Source organism: Chrysochloris asiatica, unplaced genomic scaffold (assembly GCF_000296735.1).
Source record: "Chrysochloris asiatica unplaced genomic scaffold, ChrAsi1.0 scaffold00051, whole genome shotgun sequence".
In the NCBI taxonomy this organism is placed as follows: domain Eukaryota; kingdom Metazoa; phylum Chordata; class Mammalia; order Afrosoricida; family Chrysochloridae; genus Chrysochloris; species Chrysochloris asiatica.
In genome coordinates this window covers 7,085,134-7,097,799 of record NW_006408569.1, presented here as the reverse complement: position 1 = coordinate 7,097,799, position 12,666 = coordinate 7,085,134, and the positions used below count along the sequence as shown (strand labels likewise).

General features: G+C 41.3%; 1 protein-coding gene across 2 annotated transcripts in view; it reads left to right on the top strand.

The window, feature by feature from the left end:
* The window catches only part of OCRL (oculocerebrorenal syndrome of Lowe), a 61,107-nt gene that overhangs the window by 1,604 nt on the left and 46,837 nt on the right, over positions 1–12,666 (top strand). For both annotated transcript variants that reach the window (XM_006862838.1, XM_006862837.1), the window contains exons 3-4: positions 5,672–5,751; positions 9,995–10,033. In XM_006862838.1, coding sequence (XP_006862900.1) covers positions 5,672–5,751; positions 9,995–10,033 — 119 coding nt within the window. The remainder of the gene's footprint in view (positions 1–5,671; positions 5,752–9,994; positions 10,034–12,666) is intronic.

The window sequence follows — 12,666 nt, the reverse complement described above, 5'->3', positions numbered from 1 at the left end:
AGAAAGATGAGGCTTTCTGCTCCCGTAAAGATTTACAGCCTCGGAAACCCTATGCAGGGTCGCTATGAGTTGGAACCGACTCCACGGCACATAACCACCACCATCACTCTAGTTGCTAATCACCCTCACCACTAATGCCACATCTCAGAAGTACCCATGGTGACAGGGACATATAGACCTAGGTGCCCACCGGTGTCTTGATGTCTGATTTCTTCTGCGTTTAAGGGTTGACTCCTAAAATCCTGCCTTTCCCATTATTGGATTCTGTCTACTTACAATTTCTCTCAGCCATCACTTTCATATTCTCCAGACTAAGTCGCTGTCTGGCTGTCCAACAGAAGAAATTCCCCCTGGTCTCTTCTGGGACTGTGGAACCTCTTGCACTGGCTGTCAGTTTAACTCTGTTCTGTTGATGTGGGGAAACCATGTTATTTCTCCAGTTTCCTCAAACCCTGAAAGAACAGTTCAATAAAACCAAATTCAACAGAAAAGTGAATTGAACACTACTGCCACTGGGTTGGAGAGAACAAATGAGTTTAGAATCCACAGACCTGGGCTGAAATTTCAGTTCTGCTACTTTTGAAATATGGCCTTAGAGCAAAAAACCAGTAAATGTTTAGTGCTTCAGATTCCTTTTCTGTAAAAACAAGATTACGAAGATTAGATAAAATAACTCTTTTTAAGATGACTGCAGGCCAGAATCTAGCAGTACTTAAACTTCTGATGGTGGCTTTCCTGACTAGAGCCTCTTCTACAAAGATATCAAATTCGTGGGTCCCAATTCTGTCTACATTTCTATAAGTAGCAATCGATATTTAATGACATGGTATGGGCCAAGTGGAGTCCTGGTGTGGCGCTGAGGGTTAATGCGCCAAACTGCAAAGCCGTTTGAACTGCAAGGTCAGCAGTTCAAGCTCACCAGCTACTCCTCAGAAACCATATATAGAGTTGCTATGGGTCGCAACCGACTCAACGGCACTTAACAACAACTGGTCAAAGTACTTTTCATGAGTCAGTTAATTTAACCCTCATTTGAGGACTACAAAGGAGCTTTGGTGTTGTTGTAAGATAAGCACAGGACTGCTAACCACAAGGTCGGCAGTTCAAACCCACCAGCTGGCCCTTGGGAGAAAAACGGGACTGTCAGCTCCCGTAAAGATTTACGGCCTCGGAAACCCTATATGGAGTTCTGGTGTGGTGATGTAGGATAAGCACTGGAGCACAAGTCGCTTTGAACCTCAAGGCCAGCGCTTCAAATCCACCAGCAGTTCAAATCCACCAGCCACTCCTTGGAAATCCTGTACAGGGTTGTTATGAGTCGGAAACCTACTTGATGGCACTTAACAGCAACAACAAAGCCTATATATAGGGTCACTATGAGCTGAAATTAATGGCAGTGAGTATGAGGAATTCTATGAATGATAATATCATCCTCCTCCCCCCTTATTGGTGTAAAAGTTGAGGTTCCGAGAGGTTAAGTCACTTGTTCATAGGAAGTGCCGTTGCTGAGTTTTGTAACAGCTCTTGCAATATACTTCTGCTGCCCTCGTTCTCCACTGCTAATCCCTGCTGCCTCCTAGCTAGGTAGGTGATTTCAGTTTCAATAAGTAACCTAGCTCCGAAATATGTTGTCTGAGTTTTTTGAAATCATTTCTAGAGACCACCTAATACCATAATTCTATCTCAAATAATTTCTGTCTTTGTGGGGGGTGAGGGTGGGAGGGGGGAGGTTCTTCTCTGTCTTGAGTGTCCAGGACTCTTAAGATTAAAAGGCCAAACGGGTTTTTGGTGTTTTTTTTTTTAACCGTTTGGTCTTTTTATTTTAGAACTTGACGCCTACCTTAATCTTTTGGTCTGTAGCTGTTGCTCATGCCCACAGGAAAACTTTACTTGAGAGGCCAAAATGATAGTTAAAAAGGAGTGTGTAGTGTTTATTTTTTTCAAGGATAATAAGTTATGATAGAAGCTATTGGTTCACCTTAAATCTTTGAACCAGTCCAAGGGGTTTTCCTCCTGGGGATGATGCTGAGTTCACCTGGGCAAATTAGTTTATTGAATACTCTCTTCTGTTTCAAGCTACCGAATTCTGATTCCGCTGTTCTGCCATATACCTTTAAAAATAAGCTTTTGGTTCTGAAATGAATGATTCCATTTCAGGTAGAATTCTTATGCTTATTTTTAGCCCTTCTGCCTACTACATAGTGGATTTTCAGTACATGTTTGTGGAGTTGACTTGAACTCCTGCAGTTTCTCTGTTTTATGAGGGTTTTTTTTAACGATTCAATCTCGTGAAAACTTTTCTGTTAATGTGAGATTATATTGGTTTATGTTGGTTTTCCTCAAAATAAGCTCTTCTCCTTGACCGTTGCTTCATAAGCCTTTTTAGCAAGTTTCTGGTCTCTCTCTGGGTTTACCTGGCTCTCTGATTGAATTCTGAATTTTCCAGGGTGAAAAAGGCCTACTCGGTTTTCTCCAATCACTTTAAAATGTAAACGTCTGCAAATTAGGCAAACAAGATCATAACAGAAAGACAGTATTGTTACTTTTATTTCCTTTATTCTTCTACTCATATCTAGGAGCTCTGGTGGCATAGTGGTTAAAGTGCTTGACCATGAGCCAAAAGGTCAATGGCTTGAACCCACTAGCTGCTCCGTGGGAGAAAGATGTGGCTTCTGTAAAGATTTACAGCCTTGGAAACTATATGTTGTTGTTAAGTGCCATCAAGTTGGTTCCGACTCATAGCAACCCTGTTTAGGGTTTTTAAGGAGCGGCTGTTGGGTTTGAACTGCCAACCTTGTAGTTAGCAGTCTAGTGCTTGTACCATACCAGGACCTCTCTAGGGTGGTTGCTATGAGTAGGAATCAACTATTTGGCAGTGGGTGGTTTTAGTTCTGTTTAAGCAGTTCCTTCCCTCAGACTATCCCCTTCAGAATGAACATATTTGGGGGTGGGGGGGAAAGAAGCGAAAACAATGGTGGTAGCAGTTGTGTGCCACCAAATCATTTCTGACTCATAGTGGCCTTGTATAGGGTTTCTGAGGCTGTAAATCTTTACACGAGCAGAAATCCTCTCCTTTTCTCCCACAGAGCAGCTGGTAGATTCAAACTGCCGACCTTGTGGTTAGCAGCCCAGCTTGTAATCCACTGTGTTACCAGTGCTTCCTAGCTAAAACAGTAACTCTCCCCAAAGACAACGCATTAGAAATCAGAACCTTCCAAACATATTTTTAACATCCAAAGTTGATCAGTCACCACAAGCAGAATGTGGGACCTTATCCAGAGAAGCAGCGACACCAGAGATGGAGGCAGAGATGGGGACATGGAGAGAGGGAGCAGCTGAGGACTCTAGATTCATGGGAAGAGAGGGACTGAGAGCTGGCAGCCAGGAGGTAGACTTGCAGAAAGTGTCCTTTGGTGGTGTAAATTATTATATATTCCTGAGTGTTTTTTTTTCTGTTTGTTTTTAAAGAGCTAAAAGAAATAGATGGTACATGGAGGGAATTATAATCATTGTAATGAAACAAAGTATATGACTTAATGAATGTAAAATTGATGATCTGCCCTGTAAACTTTCATTCAATTCACAATAAAAACTTAAAAAAAAAAAATTCATCAGGCGTATATAAAAATTAGCCTGTGTTCATAGTTTCATTAAACTAGTTCATTTACTCAACAAATATTTATTGAACACCTATAGACAGGAGACAAAACTGACTATATAATAAGGCCTTTGCTTTCAAGGAGCTCAAATCAGTAAGGGGAAATAAATACAGCTAGAACAGAGGATTCCTGGTGTGGTGCTGTAGGATCAACACTGGACTGCGAACCACAAGATCAGCAGTTCAAACCCACCAGCTACACCTCAGAAACCCTGTACAGGGTTACTATGAGATGGAATCAACTTGGCGGCACTTACCAACAACACAACATAACAGTGTAATAAAATATATAATTAACAGGCTGAACTAGAAGGACAAGCAAAGAAGAACGAGGCTACTGGTTCTGCTTGGGAATCTGGGGAACACTTCATAAAGGAGGTGATGTTTGAGTGGGGCCTTGGAAGAAAAGTAGACATTCTCCAAGGGGAAAAAAATGAGAGGACCATTTCTGGCAAAAAGAACCCCCTGGTGAGTGCTTGACTTTAGGGAAGCGATGTTCAGAATGGCTGTTTTATCACGATCAGACCTTGAAGGAACCCCGGTGGCACAGTGGGTTAAGCCTTGGTCTGCTAACCACAAGGTCAGTGGTTCAAAGTCACCAGCTAATCTGCATGGAAGGATGAGGCTGGCTGCTCTGTAAAGATTTACCGTCTCGGAAATGCTTAGGAGCAGTTTTATCCTGTCCTGTAGGCTCACTATGGAGTCCTGGGGTGGCGCTGTGGGCTAATGCGTCAGACTGCAGAGCCGTTTGAACTGCAAGGTCAGTGGTTCAAGCTCACTAGCTGCTCCTTGGAAGCCCTATACAGGATCACTACGGGTCGGAATTGACCCGATGGCACTTAACAACAACAACAACAACATAGGGTCACTAAGGAGCGCAGTGGTTACAAATCGGGCTGCGAATTAAGGTCAGCAGTTCGAAACTACCAGCGGTTCTGCGGGAGACAGATGAGGCTCTCTGCTCCCATAAAGATTTACAGCCCCGGAAACTCTGTACAGGGTCGCTATGAGTCGGAGCCGACTCCACAGCACAGAACAACAACAACATAGGGTCACTCTGAGTTAGAATTGATTTGATGGCAGTGGCTGGGAAGGATGACTAATAAACTAAAATGAATATTTTAGGAGTATGTATGGATTTTAGAAGGCTTGTATTTCAGCCTAGGGAGCCAAGTTCAGTAATCCCTACTAAGAAATATCCGCTTGAAGTCAGAAACCGCAGTAAGCACAGGAGACGTGAAGTCAGTCTGTTATATTCTTTCTGCTCCGTGACCCATCTGGCTGGCTGGGCCCCTCCTCTTCTCCCTGAACCTACATGCTCGCTCGTTTGAAGAAACAGAACCCTTCTTTAGGAGAAAGCATGGAAACGCTACCATGGATTTTCTAGTTCATTCATCCAACAAATATGAGCGACTTCTGTGTGCCAGGCATTGTGCTAGATGCTGGCAATATTGTGGTGAAAAGACAGACGTAGTCCCTGCCTTCATGGAGTTTACATCTAACTGTTAGTTCTTCACCCAGGTGTGCAAACTCTGGAAGTCACGTTCTTAAGATTGTAAGCTGTTTTTTGGACATACACTGGTATGTGTTTTTTGATGGCATATGTAAGGAGCTCTGGTAGCGTAGTGGTTATGAATCGGGCTGCAAACCACAAGGTCAGCAGTTCGAAACTACCACCTGTTCCACGGGAGAAAGATGAGGCTTTCTGCTCCCGTAAAGATTTACAGCCTCGGAAACCCTGTACAGGTTCGCTATGTGTCGGAACCGACTCCACGGTGCATAACAACAACAACAACGTAGGACATTGTGGATATTCAGATACCGATCACCATTCCCATCCTTTTAGTAACTAGAGCAGTATCTAGATCTCATAATGCTTAGGTCCAGGGAACGAACTACAGCAAGTCTAATAAATACAGATTAGATTTCTATAACAAGACAGCACTGTAGTTGGTTGCTAAATGTTTGGGCTTTTCAATAAACTGTTCGTTGATCCATTCTTCTGTTTCCTAGGTTAATAATCCAGTTGCACGAAAAGGAACAGCATGTTCAAGATATCATTCCTATAAATAGCCACTTTAGATGTGTTCAAGGTACTAGCTTTAATTGCTTACCTAATTTTATAATGTTTTCTTTGGTCAGTATCACTCTGTATAATACCATGCATATTGAAAATGTATTATTGTAAGTAAAATGGAATATATTACTTTTTACATGAAAAGATAACGTTATTATCTACCACTAAGACATTGATAATGCTTTGTCTTCGAGTACTGGAGGGTTATTTTATAAGCTATATTATGTTCTCACCTATTTTTCTGGCTGGGATTGGAGATGTATGAAGTCTCTTACCTATGTATATGTATATATATATAGTCTTTAATGCTGAATGACTTCTGTCTGGCTTTGAGTGACTTCTTTATTGGATTTACCAGACATACTGCTCATTGTAAAGTATCAAGGTCACCTGGATTCACCCACATTTAGCACTTTTCTTCCTACACTATGAAATTAAAACATTTGACAACAAGCCTTGCCAAATTCTAATACTAACTTTGACATTGGTGAATCATAAGAATATCAACTCCAGGGAAGAAATCTTGGGCATCCTGCCCTCAGATTTGGAGACCAAGAACAGAGAGTCTGTAGTTTCATCTGCTGTGATGAGATTCAAAAATTGTGAAGTGTGTGTAGGAGGTATTGCTTCTGTCATCTCAAATGGCTCTAGAAAGGAAATTGATTACTCAAGAACAAATGCATTGTGTTCCCAGTGGGTCCATGGGCTTCATCAGGCAAAAATATTGGGGATCAATTGTAGCTTCTTGGAAAACCCAAGGAAAGGCTTAAGAAAATCATCATTGAATCTGTTAAGAGTGGCCTATAGTTTAATTAGTTGCCTGTGTTTGACACTGAGGTTTTTCCTTATTTTTCATCTCTGTACAGAAATCTTCCTGCCCATCTCTTATTTCCTTAGGATATATGCTAAGTCAGAGGATCTGTTTTTGTTTGTTGTTAAGACAGCATGTATTAAGAATGAAAAAGATCTGTGATGAATGATATCCACATTGTGTAGAAGAATGAAGTTAGAGTTATTAAGCTTGCCATGTGTGAAAGAATTTTAGACAAGGCACCTGCATGCCTTTACTTAAGTTGCTGTGGTCACCTCATTTCTGTAGCACCCTTGATTACATACTCAGTGCTTTATGGAGAAGAAAAGCCAAAGAGCATGACTTCAGACAAGTACCACTTGTAGGGTAGTCGTATCACTTGTAGGGTCGTGTTGACCCTAATTCTCTTAGTATTGTTTTAAATTAGAAGTAGACAGCAGATGCGCCCAGTAGATGGTGAGCCTGCTTCTTGGAAATCTTGGGAAATCTGTGTTCAGGCACACAAGAGCTTTCCATGAGGAAAGGAACAATACCCTGACTGTTGACCCTTCCTTTTTCTGAGCTGTACATCAGTTTAGAAAATTATAAACATTCAAGTGTTACAGAACTCAAAGTTACTGGTGCCCTGTGTTCCCTGGACTCACTATCCTGGTAGTTGTACCGAGAGTATTCTCTTGTATTAGTCATCTCAGTTCTTCACCACTTGGCTTCTATTGTATCCGAATAATGAAGCCAAACAGATGAGCAGAAGTCAAAAAGTATTGCTACTTGGGCTCCAGTTCATACATGCAGAGGTTTATTCCAAGCAAAAAGTGTTTAAACATGTCTCTGCCATCAGTGGATGACTGCCAGACAAGCTCTCTCAAGAATACACTTGTCTTAGTCTCGTTAGGGTGCCTTTGTGAAAAAGATCCAATAAAGCAGTGGCTTCCGAGAGGATCTGCTGGGTCAGTTCAATTCAAAGCAGAGAAGTCAGCTCAGAAGGTTATGGCAACTGTGCTTTGGAGATTCCTAAGGGGTCATCTTGATAGGTGTCCTCAAATGGCACAGGGCGATTGTAGGAGCCTATTACGTGGAGAAGTGTTAGAAAACTGAAAAGTGCATTGGTGAGAAAAAGGGCAGGAAAGTTGTGTGGAGGAAATTCATCACAACAATGCACTTGCTCATTTTTGTTGGGTAGCAAGGACTGTCCTACAGGAATTTCGCTGGGAAGTCTTACCCCACCCACTCTACAGCCCTGGTCTTCCCCCTACAGATGTCTTTTCTTTTTGTTCCTCAAACTCAACACTGAAAAGGAACATGATTTGAGTCCCTCAAGGATACCAAAACCTGACATTTTGACCTGGTGGAAGTGGACGCGCACAGGATTCTTTGGGGAAGGGTATAGACCTAGACGTGTATAGACCTAGAGTTGAATAGACCTATAAGTGTGTAGACCTAGATGGAGGGTATGTCAAGAAACAAGAGATTCCTATTTTGATGTTTTTTGTTTAATAAAGGTTTCACAGGTGTTAACTGTAACCTAAATTCAGTCAGACAACTTCAGGTATCTACTCTTTTATTCCAGGCAGGGGCAGATACTGAGACCACTGGGAAATTTCAGAGATGAGAGCTCTGGTAGCATAGTAGTTATGAATTGGGCTGCTAACCTCAGGGTCAGCAGTTCGAAACTATCAGCTGTTCTGCAGGAGAAAGATGAGACTTTCTGCTTCTGTAAAGATTTACAGCCTCAGAAACCCTGTACAGGGTTGCTATGAGTCAGAACCGACTCCACGGCACATAACCCCCACCACTAGAACTGAATTAAGAAAGCAGTTCACTTCTGGGTCTTTAGGGTCACTTCCTAGGTCTTCTTTAATAAGTATCTAAATGGAACAGTTAGATCATCTTAGCTTGTTTTGTTAGAGTTGAGGGGAATTCTAAACATGCTGTTATGTTCCCTGTTGTTGTTAGGTGCCATCGAGTTGGTACCGACTCATAGTGACCTTATGCACAGCAGAACGAAACACTACCCGATCCTGGGCCAACCTCACTATTGTTGCCATGCTTGAGTCCATCTCGCTGGGGGTCTTCCTCTTTTTCTCTGACCCTCCACCCTACCAAACATGATATCCTTTCTCCAGCGACTGGTCCCTCCTGACAATATATCCGAAGTATGAGAGACGAAGTTTGGCCATCCTGGCCTCCAAGGAACACTCTGGCTGCACTTCTTCCAACACGGATCTGTTGGTTCTTTTGGCAGCCCATGGCACTTTCAATATTCTCCTCCAACACCATAACTCAAATGCTTTAATTCTTTTACGGTCTTCCTTATTTACTGTCCAGCTTTCGCATGCATATGAGGTTATTAAAAATACCATGGATTGGGTCAGGCACACCTTAGTCCTCAAGCTGACATCTTTGCTCTTCAACTCTTTAAAAAGGTCTTGTGCAGCAGATTTGCCTAATGCAATACATCCATTGATTTCTTGACTGCTGCTATCGTGAGTGTTGATAGCTGATCCAAGAAGAATGAAGTCCTTGACAACTTCAATCTTTTCTCTATTGATAAGAATGTTGTTTATTGATACAGTGGTGAGGATTTTTGTTTTCTTGACATTGAGATATGTAATCCATACCGAAGGCTGTGCTCTTTGATCTTCATCAGTAAATGTTTTGTTCCCATAGTTATGTTCCCTACTTACTATTAATTTGTCATTCCGTTTACTTTGAGGAGTTCTATTTGATTACTGGAGTCTTGGTGTAGTGCTGTAGGACAAGCACTGGACTATTAACCACAAGGTCGGTGGTTCACACCCATCAGCCACTTCTTGGAAACCCTCTACAAGGTCGCTATGAGTTGGAACCAACTCAATAGCACTTAACAACAGTAAGAATTTGATTACTAAAGGATCCCTGGTGGCTCAGTTGCTAACCAAAAGATCAGTGGTTTGAGCTCAACCACCAGCTGCTCTGCTGAAAAAAACATTGCAGTTGGTATCTGTAAAGGTTGTTGTTGTTGTGTGCCGTCGAGTCACTTCCGACCCATAGCGACCCTGTATAGGGCTTCTGAGGAATGACTGGTAGGGTTTTTAACTGCTGGTCTTGCGGTTAGTAGTTCTGTGCTTATCCTACAGTGCCATACTGTAAAGACTACTGCCTTAGAAACCCTGTGGGGCAGCTCTGATCTGTCCTCTAGGTTGGAATCGATTCAACAACAATGGGTATTTGATTACTTGTTCAATTCATTTTCCTTTTACTTGAATTGCTCATAATGTTTAGAGTATGAAGTATTTAAATCCTTTTTGAAAAAATGCTAAAGAAAGAAGCAAAGACTGTTTGTTATTGAATGTACTTTAAGGCCTAAGAGTGGTGACTAAGAAAGCAGTTATTTAGTTAGGCATATAATTTTTTTGGTTGTAATGAATGGTTTTCTCTTTCCTGATCCCGTTCTGTTTTTCCTCCACAGAAGCGGAAGAAACTCTTTTGATTGACATAGCATCAAACAGTGAGTATCTTTCTGAATGGAGTTGAATTTCATTCAACAGATATTTACTTAAATACCCACTATATTTGAAACACCTTTTTTGGGCACATATTTTACCATATTCTATATTAGTATTCATTTTTTTAAATGCAGCCCATACAAATTAACATTGGGAGGAATGCTAGAAAAGCTTTTAAGGTGGCAAGAATCTTTATAAAAATTGAAAACATGCTCTGCTTTTCTAAGGCTGAACTTCTTTAAGCTGTCAGTATTGTTGCTCTCAGGTAAATCGTTAATTGTGGAATTGATCATTGTGGGAAGGGTGCGTAAAATGTTTAAAGCCTATGAGGTTTATGGATTGCGTTGTGGTTCTTTTTTAACTGCTGTTCATGTTTTAGGCTTTTATTTACCGTACTATTTTTGTTTTCCATTATTTATTGTTTTGAAAGGCTGCATAGCCCATTAAATTGCTTGTCCTCAGCAAACCTGTTTTTCAGAAAATATGTTTCATCTTTTTTTTATGTCTCGTCCCTTCAAGGCATCTGATTCTTTATCAGAGGGAACATGGTCTTCCTTCTTACCATCTCTGTTCTCATTTTATCTGTTTGAAGCAAATCAGTGACTTTCTGTGCAAGCTGTTCTTTGTTTATCATCAAATTGTGCTGTGTTATGGAGAAGAGAAAATGGGCATTTGGCTACCGTGACTACTCTGAGGTTACTATGGAAAATAGTTATCTGAGTGCATGAATTTCAAGCACATAGGTGGCCTTATCAGCTTACACTAGGATGACTGGGGCTTGGCACTTACCTAGGGCTGTGGACTAGACATAATGTTGTTTAAACAGAGTTCCTGCCATTAGCACCATCAATTTCCATTGACCTATTTAAATCCTCTTTTTCTGGTTCTGGTTTTATTATTCTTTTCTTTGGCCATGGATTTTAGAAGCTGTAAGGGCTGATCCTGAAAGGCTAAGTAAACCCAGCTGCTGGCTCCTACTGCAGATATCCAGGAGAGAAAATAGCTTAATATCTAGTATATCCTATTGTGCTTAGAAGGGAGAAGGGAAAATAGCACGAAAAATGCCAAATTAGAGTAGGGACAGGTCAGCAGCAACATACATTGTTGCTGAAGCGAGGGTACAGAAATACCCTGTTCTCACTGTGCAAGTAGGTATTAGGTCCAAAGCTGAAGGCACTGAGCTGGGCCTGCACTCTTACATACACCGCATTGACAGCATTAGTTTTATTGTCGCCTCTCCTACATTAGAGAAATTAACCACGCACTGCTGGGACCAGAGTCCAAATGCTGGGTCCTAGGGGAAGCCATGGTAAGTGACCACTTGCGTAAAATCCTTTGTAATTTCTGCTCATTTACACCGAAACTAAAAAGGAGCTCTGGTGGCGCAGTGGTTAAATTGGTGGACTGCCAACTGAAAGGTCAGCGGTTGGACCCTTGCAGCTGCTCTGTGGGAGAAAGATGAGGCAGTGTAATTTGGTAAAGCTTACACCTTATCTGCTCAGCTGCCCTGTAGGTTGCTATGATTTATAACAGATTGAATGGTAGTGGGTTTGGCTCTGAAAGTAGATTTGATCTGGATCCGTAAGTTTTATATATAAACCTTTAGGGCACACAGTGTATTGCAGCTGGAGGACCTTGAGGTTCTATGGCAGGCCTGATTTTACTGGAAACTGGTGTTTTCTCATTGTTTCCATATTAGTAGTCAATGTTTTAAAATGTGTTTTTTTCTGATTATGAAGGTATTACATCTTCATTATATGCAGGGTTTTTTTAGGTTCAGTACTTTATGGTGGGTTTTGCCTGTTTATTTGCTGCTATTGTGAGTAGAATATTTTTTTCTGTTATATTCTAACTACTTACTATTTGCTCACAGAGAAGCTATTGTGTTTTAGATGTTTATCTTTTATCCAGCCACTTCACTGAAATTTATTTTGAATTCTTTGTTTTCTGGTTTGGGTAGGCATCGCTAATCATCTATCAATTATAGTTTGTTTGTTTTAGAGTAGCTCTAGTTACTGCTTTTACTTCATACCAATGAGAATGCTGGGACCAGTTAGCTCCTGATTTTAGTGAGAAAGCCTCAAATGTTTTGCTGTTAAGGATGGTGGTGGTGGTGGTGGTTATATGCTGACTTACAGTGACTCTGTATAGGGTTTCTGAGGCTGTAAATTTTTTCGGGAGCAGAAAGCCTCATCTTTCTCCTGTGGAGTGGCTGGTAGATTTGAACTACTGACCTTGAGCTTAGCAGCCCAGCTTGTAATCCATTATTCTACCAGGACTCCTTGTTAAGGGTGTTGTTACCTGTTAATTTAGGAGTTTTGTTTCACCGTATTAGGGCAGTGCATCTATTTCAAGTTTGTATGGTTTTTTAAAATCATGACTGACTGTTGACTTTTATGAAATGTGATTTCAGTATTTGTGGAAATGGTTATATTGGTCTTCCATATTTGACCTATTGATTGACTATATTGTATGAATTCCTAATATTAAATCCTCCCTAGTGTATTCATTTTGGAGTCCTGGTGTAGTGCTTGTAGGATAAGCACTGGGACCGCTAACTGCAAGATCAGCCGTTCCAACCCACCAGCCATCCCTCAGAAACCAGAACCCAGAACCCACTCAGTGGCACACAAGA